The sequence below is a fragment of the Odontomachus brunneus genome, unplaced genomic scaffold (genome assembly GCF_010583005.1).
Source record: "Odontomachus brunneus isolate Ranch 3 - 2012 unplaced genomic scaffold, Obru_v1 Obru_scaffold_014, whole genome shotgun sequence".
NCBI lineage: Eukaryota > Metazoa > Arthropoda > Insecta > Hymenoptera > Formicidae > Odontomachus > Odontomachus brunneus.
The window spans coordinates 2,662,126-2,673,671 of NW_022639464.1; the positions used below are offsets into that span (position 1 = coordinate 2,662,126).

Below are 11,546 nucleotides of genomic sequence, written 5' to 3' on the forward strand. Positions count from 1 at the left end.
CTCCTCATTTAATATATGAGACATTCATATATCACATCATGAATGTATCCAAGATTCTGCAAATGAGTTATTGATGTTTTGGGTATTTGGAGTGTACCAATAATCTGTCTCGTTGTAATGCGCTTTATTTTGAACTAAGATGGCGATTTGGTCGTCATCAACTGAGGAAGACCTTCTTGAACGTAAAGCATCTTCCAAAGAGATATCTCCTGTTCGAAATTTGACGAGCCATTTTTGACACATATGTTCGGTTATTCACAAGCATTGTCTCCGTATATCGCCTAAATCTTTTATCGGTTTGCATTGCATTTTTATCATTTTTATAATAAAAATATATAACTGTGAAAGTGAAAGTGTATCTTCATATTTTGAAATTGATACAATGTCACTATCACTGGAGGAATCTAAACGACGTTTTTCCTTAACACGCTATAAAGTGTCATATCTCAGAATTGTGCAGCATTTATAGATTAGAACTGACAATACTTCTGACATTAATTTCCAACCTCATCTGTTAGCTAAATCCGAATAAACTTTCTGACTATATACACAACCCAATATACAGGATGTCCGATAACTCAAAGAGAAGCCGTGGTGTATAGATAGATTAAGTCAAACTAAACAAGAAATTCCTCTACTATTTTGCAAACAGTTGCGTAAATTTTGAGTTACTAATCAAAGAAGTTTCGTGAATGACGCGCTATACGGTAAATCAGTTATAATCACGTCTCTTGCTGTATGCTTGTATATTAGGTCAAACAGGATAAAAAAGTTCTCTACCATTTTCCAAATGACCACGTACATGTTTAGTTATTAATTAAAAAAGTTTGGCGTACAGTTGGACACGATAATGCATCCATTTTTTTTAATTAATAACTAAACATCTATGAGGTTATTTAAAAAATTACCTCCGGAACTCTTTTGTTCAGTTTGACCTAATATAAAAGTATACACGGAAAAAATTCCATTGGTGCAACCGAATTTTCGGTTGCTCAGGGATTGGACGAAAAAACTCGGCTGTAGCAATACAAAAATTCCTGTATGAGGCTTCTGTGTAGTCAATTTTCTCAGTTACCTCAACCGAGTTCTAATATCGCTGAATGTTCAAACGAATATTTTCAGTTACAACAACAGAAATATTAGTTTTCATAACAGAGATATCGCTTTTGATCATTTAATTTTCAGTTGGTTCCTATTCGGTTGCACCAATTGAGATTTTTTTGCATGGAGAGGCAAACGTCACTATCATAGTTCATCTATGGTGCGTGATTATTGACGAATATTCTTGAATTAATAACTCAAAATTTTACGTGATTGTTCGCAAAATGGTAGAAAAGTTTTTTGTTCACTATAACTTAATTTATTTATATCCTGCGGCTCTTCCGTGAGTTACTGGACATTCTGTATACAGGAAATATTCAATGTTATATGGATGTCATGATAGCTCAAACTCAGAATTTGGTGAAATAGTACTATTAAAAGAATGAATAAAAAACATATATTATTTAATGATTGTGAAAAATGTCACATAAAGACAAATACATGAAAGCATATATTATGCATCAAAGATTTTTTGCGCTATGACACTCGTTAGCATTAAAATTTTTCAATTAATGTAAATATTACTAGAACAAGCCTGTTTATTTTATGAACAATAGTTTCAATTATGAATCAGTTGGATAGCTTTTTGTTCATTTTCAATTTTATTTTCGTTTAATAAATGTGTTCAGATGATGCGCACCTTTGCTCAGTAACTGCAGGAAAAGCGTTACATCTTGATCAGGACCTCAAATAATTTTACTCTTCAGTTACTAGTTCAGTTAATTTTAACATGACTATCCAGTAACTGCTCGAAAACTGCATTGCATTTCTACCAGAGACATATACTACAGGTCGATTTTCTTACTTTTTCTAGTAATATTCTTCCGAGTCGCTCTGTCCTCTTTGCAACGCACTATAGTATACACGTCGTTTTTGTCGACATTAAGTTTTATTTTTGGAGCGTAATTTATTCGAAATGGTGCAATGTAGATTCTTCCTTTATCGCGTAACAATGTTGAACGTACATTTGCCTATCAACGCATCGGTCTTGGAATATTCGTCTTAGGAGATTAATAATGTATGTCTACCGCGATAGCGTCACTTGCGCTTCATCCAGCCAAGTAATGTTACGTATTTCACGTGAACACATGGCGTACTTTCGTGCGAATACGCCTCGCTGCTCCAACCACTGACATACTGCAATATCGCATGATCGTTTAGGCTTGCCTTGCCCAATATATCCCATGATCGTGTCGACATGCAAAATGGAGACGTGAGTTAATATTTAAAGCCTCAGCGCGGCACGACCTTACCATGGCCGCCCGAATATTTACTCGGGCTCTAGAAATGTTGTCGATCTATACACATTAATTATGCATTATGTACCATCCCGAAGGCCTGAACGACTCACCAGGACAAGAAATCGAGCTGTAAAGAAAACGCGGAGAGTTCCGATGAGCAAAGTCAACTCTTCCGGTGTGTGTGTGTGTGCCGAATTTTTTATATACTCAGAGGAAAAAGTGAATTTATACTAAATTTGCTATACGTTATTTTCGATTACTCTTTTTTTAGAATTTTTCATAACCACCAAATAATATATATCCTTTTATCCGTTCTTTAATAGTACTATTTCGTCAAGATCTGAGTTTGAGCTATCATGACACTCATATAACATTAGATATTTCTTGTATATGTTGAGTTGTCTGTAGCCAAAAAGCTCATTCGAACTTCGTCAATGGATGAGAATTGGAAGTTAATATTAGAAGTATTGCTATTTCCAATCTATAAATGCTAATTCTGAGATATGGCACTTGTAACGTGTTAAGAAGAAACGTTGTCCAGACTTCTCGAGTGATAGTGACAGTATCAATTTCAAAACATGAAGATACACTTTCACCGTCTTATGTATTTTTATTATCGCAAAAATAAAACTGCAACGCAAACTCGACAGAAGATTTGGGCGATATACGGAGACAAGTGAATGACCGAACTGTGTGTCAGAAACGGTTTGCTAAATTTCGAACAGGAATACGCTTTTGATATTCGGGCGCGGCAATTCGTGACTAACTCGTACTAATTATCTTAAGAGCGATTAAATGGCGTTAAAGAGGATAACGTCAGACTGACGTATGACTTCAAGTCATAGCTCAAACGTGCGCACGAATCCTGCCAGTGTCGGACAACTATAAAAATACACGTTTGTTTTTTTCACAGCCCAAGCGAAAATGTGTTCACGATTGAGAACGTTAATGGTTGTTACACGTGGGACCCGGGCTGACAGAATTTCCATCCGCGCCGAAACAGAAGTAAAAGTTTCACCGCGTGAAAAAGCGCTATCGAGGGAAATGGTGGTCGGCCGCGTTCGGCTGATTACTGCTGGCAGCTTAAAAGCGATGATACATGCAAACGTAAATCAAACGATGAAGTATTTTCAATGCACAGTTTCCAATTCTACCACGTTAAGTCGCGTCGAATAACGGCGGGGAAATCTCCCGCGATATTTACTTCTATTTTGTCGCGGCGCGTAAACCGGTTAAAAGTTTTGAAGCGCGGCAAATTTACGGGGCAAATCGGCCGCGCGTCCCACATAAACAAACGTTTAGATTTACGCTTTAGCATTTCGATGGTAAATACGCTGTTTTACAACGGCCGGAATGAAGCGCGACATTTGTTCGTTAATATGTTCCTATTTCTATTGTCGCGGACCTCGGTTTCACATTTGGGCTCAGTTAACTGGAAATAAGATATAAATATGAACCGAACGCGCGAAACTGAGATCTCCAACAATAGAAAGGCCATCGATTTTAGTTAGCGAACGAACTTGGCTTAAAGATTATAATACATTTTACTAGCTATCGGAAGATTCTCTTGCGACGTTTTAATAAAAAATACCGCTAATGTATTAATTGACTATTAAGCCATTATTACCATAGCTTTCTTTCGTCCTCTCTTTTCCTTTCTCCTTCGCTCCCTTTCTGGTATCTAATATGAAAACGCGATTTAATGAATGCTTGAGAGTAACCTCGGCTGTCTGCACTCTTAAATCATTAATGTTTTGTACTTCTTTCTTAATTCGATTCGTATTCATTGTGTCTCTCCTTCTCTGTTGTAAGAATTTATGCCGTTATTTTTCAACGTTGCCTCACCGCGCAAAAATAACGCCCGTCACGACCGCGGGTCGATATATCCGGTGAAATAAAAATACGAGCAATTTTGAAAATTACCAATAACACTTTCGCGCAAAAAGTTCATGCACCGTTGACATACTTTGAAAGCACTGCTGACATATCCGCCTATATCAATTGGATCATTGATGATATGATCAGTTCTGTCGATTCTCGCGCGGTATTAGGTTTTTCGGGGAACAGAAATTCTACCCGCACCAACACGTCTACGTTTGTACGTATTTCAACGACGTTCGTCGATCAATGCGACTGAGAGGAATACACGAGCATTACTTCTCAATTAGTGACATTGATTACTAATTAGCGAGACTAATCCCACAGCGATGTACATTTGCTAGATAAAAATAATTATTAACCGCTATAATTTTGATATCTTTTGCAATATCGTACTAATTTTCACAAATAACGCCGTCCCGTGATCGATAACGTACCGTGCAGTAACGGTGAGAGAAGAGAGAAAAAAATGAAGGAACAAGTCTGCGTGCTTTTCGGATGTCGATAAGCACTTCAACTAGATCCTTGATAGCATCTGCACGTAGGTATCGCGTACGGTTCTTTAAGTATACTCCGAAACTTTTATGCGGTTTATTCGTATTCCCGCAACGTCCCTTTCACATTACCCGCTCCTTTATAATTCGCATTCTTGTTGCTTTTAGTCACATTGCTCGAGTTCGTGTTACTTGCTTTCTCGGCGTATCGTTCCCGTGGCTGAGAATAAATCTGATTCTTATTGTTCAAGAGCATCGACATTCGGAAATGTGAATAAAACGTGGAAAATAAAGAAGAATGCAATTGCGCAACGTATATAAGGAAAAGCAAGATTATGTACGGGTACAGCTGGATAAGCTGGGGAGATAAAAAGAACGTGTGTGCGTGTGTGTGTGCGCGCGCGCGTATATATGTGTGTGATCCTTGAGTATCGCGCTATCTTTTCTGCCTTTGATAATTAATATTATATCATAATTGTGTCAGCTGGTTTGTGTGTGTATGTGTGTGTTGGTTTTGACATTTAAATTTACGCATTAAAACGATGCTCTGTAATCGTATCCGTTTGATGTTATCGGGAATTATTGGAGATGAAACAGAAATTATCCTGTGCAAAAATTCAAAGGTTTAGAAAATAATAAAAGATATGATCGGAAACAGTATTGGTGCAGCTTTTAAAGTTCAATATTCAACAATGTTAACAATGAAATTTTGTTGTTTACTCTGCATACTTAATTAACATGACAATGACACAATGAAATGCGTGCTTTGATTGAAGGAAGCAGAATTTTTCGTCGTTATGCCAACTGAGGAACCAAAAATCCTGTTTTCTTCAACCAAAATACATTGAGAGTTGTACACTTACTAGGATAATTCAATCAATCTTGTTTCTCCATGTGCGAATTCGCGAATTGCTAATATATTATCGATTAGTCTCATTTGATACGAGAATTTGCAGCACGCTCTCCCATGTTCGACTGCAAATGATCTCCTTGGATTTGCGAATATCAAGGGAAAATTTTTAGAATGCTGTCAGGCCGTCATCGGAACTCTTCATATATCGGCAAAGAGAAATCTCGAGGCTGGCAGACGAGGGACCGCCATATTCGTGATTGGATTGACAAGTACGTGGAGACGCGAGTAAATCTTTAAGCCCATCGCAACGGCTCTAAGAGTGCCGTAGATTTCGTACCTTGATTCTGCACTCCTTGCACGCCCTGCCACAGTTTCTGCCCGTGACACACAGTGCCGTACGTCCTGGGGGGTGAGGAACGAGGGTGAGAAGAGAGGGTGGCAGGAAGCGAGAGGGGGAGGAGAGTGAGAGAGAGAGAGACAGAAGGGGGAAGGGGTTTCCCTTACCTCACCACACACATGAAGGGATGCGTGCGTGTGCGTACGCGCCCCAGGACGAACGTGTGTCGACGTCCTCCCTGCTGGATGTGAGAAAGAGAAAGAAAGAGAAAGAGAGAGAGAGAACCGGAGAGAGTCTCCGTGTGTACGTGTGTATCCGTAGAGGCTCTGCGCGCTTCCACCGTCACAGGGGGTGGATCGGAAACGCGCATGCTCCCACGGCCGAGAATCTCCCCAGTCAGGGTAAATCTGCCACCGAAACAAGACGTGGTGCGTGCCGTTATGCTATATACAATGTCGCGTACGCGTACGACCGTCGTGACGATTTCTTAAAATAACACGGAGCAACGGAGCGCGATCCAGGATCGACATGGAAACCCGCGGCGGGTGGAGTTCCGGCTTAATCGTCGAGACGTAGTCGCGGCGAGACCGAGCCGGAGAAGTGACGACCGCAAGAAAAGGAAAGAAAAGAAAAGAAAAGAATAAAGTAAAGTAAAGAAGGGGAAACGAGGCGGTAAACCCGAGGAACAGTTTCGGACGATGAATTATTAATGGTCGCAAAAGAGGCTTCCCGACGTGGCTGACGGGTGCGCTTACGCGGCGAACGGAGAACCTCCCTGCTGTGACTGGACCTGAAAAGCTCTCTCTGTCTCTGTGCAAGGAAGCACAGCCTCCCGAGAAGGCGAGGAGGCAAGGACAAATAGGAGCGCGTCCCGTCGTTGCTTTCGAATCGACTCGCGAGTGAGACGCGATCGATCGATCGGCCGCTCCGGACGATCCGGCCCGCAGTGTCGATCGCGGAGAGACTCGAGGAGAGGAAGAGAGAGTTGCGAGAGAGAGTCGTTCTCGAGAGATGAAGCCGCGTCCCGCTATGTGTGCCGCGACTCCGCCGCGGTTTCCGATTTTCGGGATTGCCCGCGCGACGATGCGGACCGCGCGCGTTCGCGCGACGCCGACTGGGAGCGCCCTTTAAAGGGTCACTGCGACCCGTTAGCGTCCCTTACCGGGAGCAATTGTCCAATTCCCAATTTCGAAGTGCGAGTTCTCGGGTCCCCAAAGGGCTTCGATATCCACTGGAGAACGTCCAGGAGTCGAGGAATCTAAACCGAGTTGACACCGCGTGAAGAGCAGTGCGAAAGTGGTGAAGGGGGCGAGTGGGGCGGCGAGGACGTTATCCGAGGGCAGTGTGCGAGCAGAGTGTGCTAGGCGGACAACGACGACAGGTGGAAAGTTTCGCGGCACGCGGCGCACCGCCCGTCCAAAGTTTCGCCATAATCATTTCCACGCGCGTTATCGCCTACGTGGTGACTGTCCCTACGTGGTAGGGGGATACCACCTAACTTGCGGAGGATATGCACGCGCGCATCATCGGAACGGGGTAGCGTCTCGCAGGCACCTCGAGATAGGGCACCGCCGTTTCCGCCGATTATCCGTGATCGTGCCGGGCGGATTGGAGTCTCGGATCGGTTGTCACGTTCAACTGACGTCCGACCGTCTCGTCTCTCGCGACGGATGCGGACCCGGCCGATTCTTCGTGACGGTATTTGTGTGTTGATCGGCGCAAGAGCCGGGGCAAGACGCGATAAGACCTCGCCTTATCGCCTGATCGCCTGGTGTGCTGTATCAGTGAGTGGATGGTGGTAGCAGTTGTTCTGCGTGGATGATGTGAATCGTTTCAAAGTATCGAAGTGCAAGCGTACCACCAAACAATCGCGGAAATGGCTCTGAGATGGCAAGCGAGGCTCTCGATTGCTGCCATACTCTTCATGTGCACGGAAGGTAATTACCTCGCCGCTGTCTAATCATCTTGCATGACCCGTGCCGCGCGCTACTCGACGAGTAAACGAGATGAACGTAGCGTGTGTACGCGGTATTAGGACGGCGATGGGGAAATCGTCAAAGAGCGCTCGGAATCGTGAAGGAAAAGAACAACGGGTATCTTTAAGTTGCTATTAGTACTCTTCTTCGCTCAACGCTCCGATTCTCAGCGCTCTCTCGGCAGCTCTCGACGTAAAACCTCGTACGGGAAATATAATCTAGTGGCAGAAAACATCGACAACTATTCCGTCGCTTAACGACTCGTTAACGACTCTCGTGGAGATAACGCGAAGATGTCGTTACATCTTCGCGGTTAGATCGAAAATTGCTCAAGTCGTTGACGTGATTGCGTTGTTCGTATTTAGGACATACCAACGTTAGTGACACTGACGTCTGCGTGTGGATAGAAAGTGTGGAAAAAATAAGGAAATTCAACTTTCATTCTGCAACGTCTTCTGTTCTACTTCTACTACGTTCTACTTCTTTACTGTTTTATTTTGCAAACATTCACACGATGATGATCAACGTCGCTGCTATGCATAGTTGTCTAATGACGATATCAGTAGGTGTGTTAGCGCGAGAGAGACTGGAATAATAAGAACGACAGAAACGGAATGGAATGCAATAAGCTTTTCGCGTGTTGTAAGATACGCTCGCACATAGGAAGTAACGAAACGACGCTTCATGACACAGATAAAATCTCGTCTACCGCGTCTACGATAATTGAGATTCAGCTTAATTACATTAATTGCGACGCGACATTCGCCGGTCGGGGAGGGAGAGAGATTTACGAGTGCTGTTCTAGTCAAAGAGGGAGAGAGATAGGGGGAAAGAAACGTAGAGATTTATGACTCATGTTTGCGGTTCGTAAACGGGGAGGAAGTCGATTGTTTGCTGTTTGCCTGCGATATTCGTACGCGATCCTGCACCACTATTCGCTATGCAGTTAACGTAAACGGAGAAAGAGAGGAAGAAGATTTATAATTTAGATTTCTGACGGGAGATGAGCGCATAGAAACGATGGCTGCTGTTGTACAAGAAATATGTTGCGCGATTCTTCACGAAATTGCCTGTGCATGTTTCGTGAGACGATCGTTTGCTGAACTGAGACTTCATAGAAGAAAAATTACCGCGCGCCAAAATGAAAATTTTAGTTTGCACTTTGCGCAGAACAGATGCAGAGGCGAAATTGCTTCGTAATTTGTATTATTGGCAAGTAACCGAGATAGAAACTGTAATTGCTCGCGATGAGAACGAGAAGATTGATAACGAAAGAAATAACAACCTCACGGTGATAGGTGTAAGTTACAAAGTGCAACTTGGGCGGATGGCGATTAGGCAGATAGATGACGAAATTGCGTTAGTATAAAACACCGAATTTTTTGTGAGACGGTAAGGAGAATGAGAGAAGAACATGATACCGCACTCCGCGTTTTAGCCAGGGCGAATAAATACCGCGGTTTATATATGCCCGTTTTGTATTACATGATCACTTAATTAAGATGTATAGAGATTACTTCGTGACTCAAGATACACATGATATCTTCAACGTGTTAGTTGTGGAATGATTTACTTCCCATTAAATAGAGCAAGGAGTTAAATTTGCGACATTTGGAAGAGGGTACTTAATTATCCAGTTATTAACAGGACACTGGATACCGATATAATGCGGCTTTGTATTTTGCACTGTCTTTCTACTTGGTCGTATAGGATTGCAAATACTTATCCGGAGGGAAATGTAGATATATGAGAAATATCTTATATTAGATCAAAAGCAAAAAGAAATTTTGTAGAAGTTTCTTTTATTTTTTTACGTAACATGGGATACTCCGTCATACATGGACACTTTCGTATTTTCATTCTGTGTAAATATTTGTAATTTTACGTGATGACAAATCTATATGATGTCGGTGCAGCGCGTTCTTTTAAGTTACATACATTTATAATCGATTTTATTTAAACGCGCGTTCTTTATATTGAGTATACATATCTTTATACATATTGTGAAACGCGCAATAGTCTATAGTTTATGTGGGCATGCAACTAACTACAATAGATTATCTAAAAAGTAAAAAATCCGGTGCTTGAAGTATGGAATTCTTCATGATTATTTCATAACTTATGCGATTACGTAACTACCTAATCGTCAGTGATCTTTGAAGCATTGCGAGAAACGTAATTAGCGCTGACTGTAATGCGAGGCCGTAGAAGAGATAAGATCGTACAGTTCTCGCCATTTCGCCGATAAATTAGAATGATTAATGAGTGCTTACCTAAAGAGAGGAAAAGAACGTCGCGAACGAAAATAACGAGATAACACCACATATCGCGTGAAGGAGACGGATTATTATCAATTGTTTGAAACGTTAGAGAAGCAAAAAGAAAGAAAGACGCGCGGCTCGTTTCTGTTCCAATCTAAAATACACGCCTGTAGCGGAGTCGATAGCAGTGTCCGATACAAGGAAAAGATGAAATACGTGGTATCGCGATATATATCGCACGAGTGAATGAAGCTATAGCGTGGCACTTTAGCTATGTGTGAAGTTCCGCTATTATCGTCTCTCGCCACTTAACCCTCTCTTACCCGCCTAGTTTCCTATTTATATTCACGCCTTGTAATAAATTATCTAAGCCGATAAATAGTGTACGAGTGGTAATTTTTAATTCTCGATAATCAAGTAAAAAATATCACGTGGCGCGAGATTTCATAATCCTACGTCGGACACGGAAAATGTGTCATTCCGCGAAACGTCGAGTATATTAATATAATACAATATGACGCGTATATAATATAATATAATATAACGTGTTTGTAACATCGCGTTGATTTTTTGCTTCGTGTAAATATAATATTTGCGCCTCGAATGCGGTGGCAGGAGGTAACTGTAGATCGTTACCGCCCGTTACCCATTGCGCATATATCGTATGCCAATACCGTGCAGCAAAGGTGTCATGTGTAACATAAACGTATGTCATACTTTGCAGTATTCAGTGGTGAAGCCTTATGACTGGCATATTCAGCTTATACTCCGCACAGAGTTATAGAATATTAACACATTTTCGTTCGATGCAATCTGCAACGCAGCGTGAACGTTAATGCTTCAACATATTTTCATCAAGCTCCGATTATTGATCGCGACCACGACTATAACTGACACGATTCAACGACAAAGTGTAGTGAAATCGGTTCCCCGATCCCAGTTTCCGAGTAAAGCGACGTAATAATACAGGAATACTTGTGCCATTCTGAAAATATCTCGAGAACGTCTTGCCGTATCAATGATGGACGAGGCGGCGGGGCAACTATAGATATTAATAAACCAGTTAACACATCCCCACAAGACATTTATCGCGCGCGAGAAATATTGGGATCGCATACTGTATACCGCACGCCTCCGCGCTCGCCGACTTGCCGTGGCGTAGGGCGGTCGCAGGAAATAATGGAATGGTACTTGACGGCGTGAAAGGAGTTACTCAATTGAATCCGCGGTATCGGGCGATAAAATGGTACAGCTAATGGAATTACCGGCGCGCTTGCATGCGTGCGACGCGAATTTATCGCATGCATTATTCATAACTCGGCCCAAGTCGGCCAGCGTTCTGTCGATGGTGTAAGCGCGCAAGAAAAACGCTTTCCTTTCCGGATATGTGTGCGTGTATATATAT

At 42.1% G+C, this 11,546-nt stretch overlaps 1 protein-coding gene across 1 annotated transcript in view; it reads left to right on the top strand.

The window, feature by feature from the left end:
- Window positions 1-6,317: 6,317 nt before the first annotated feature.
- The window catches only part of LOC116841198 (cell adhesion molecule 2-like), a 95,405-nt gene continuing 90,176 nt past the window's right edge, over window positions 6,318-11,546 (top strand). Inside the window, exon 1 of the mRNA XM_032808853.1 lies at window positions 6,318-7,841. Within this exon, the coding sequence (XP_032664744.1) occupies window positions 7,781-7,841 (61 nt within the window). The 5' untranslated portion in view covers window positions 6,318-7,780. The remainder of the gene's footprint in view (window positions 7,842-11,546) is intronic.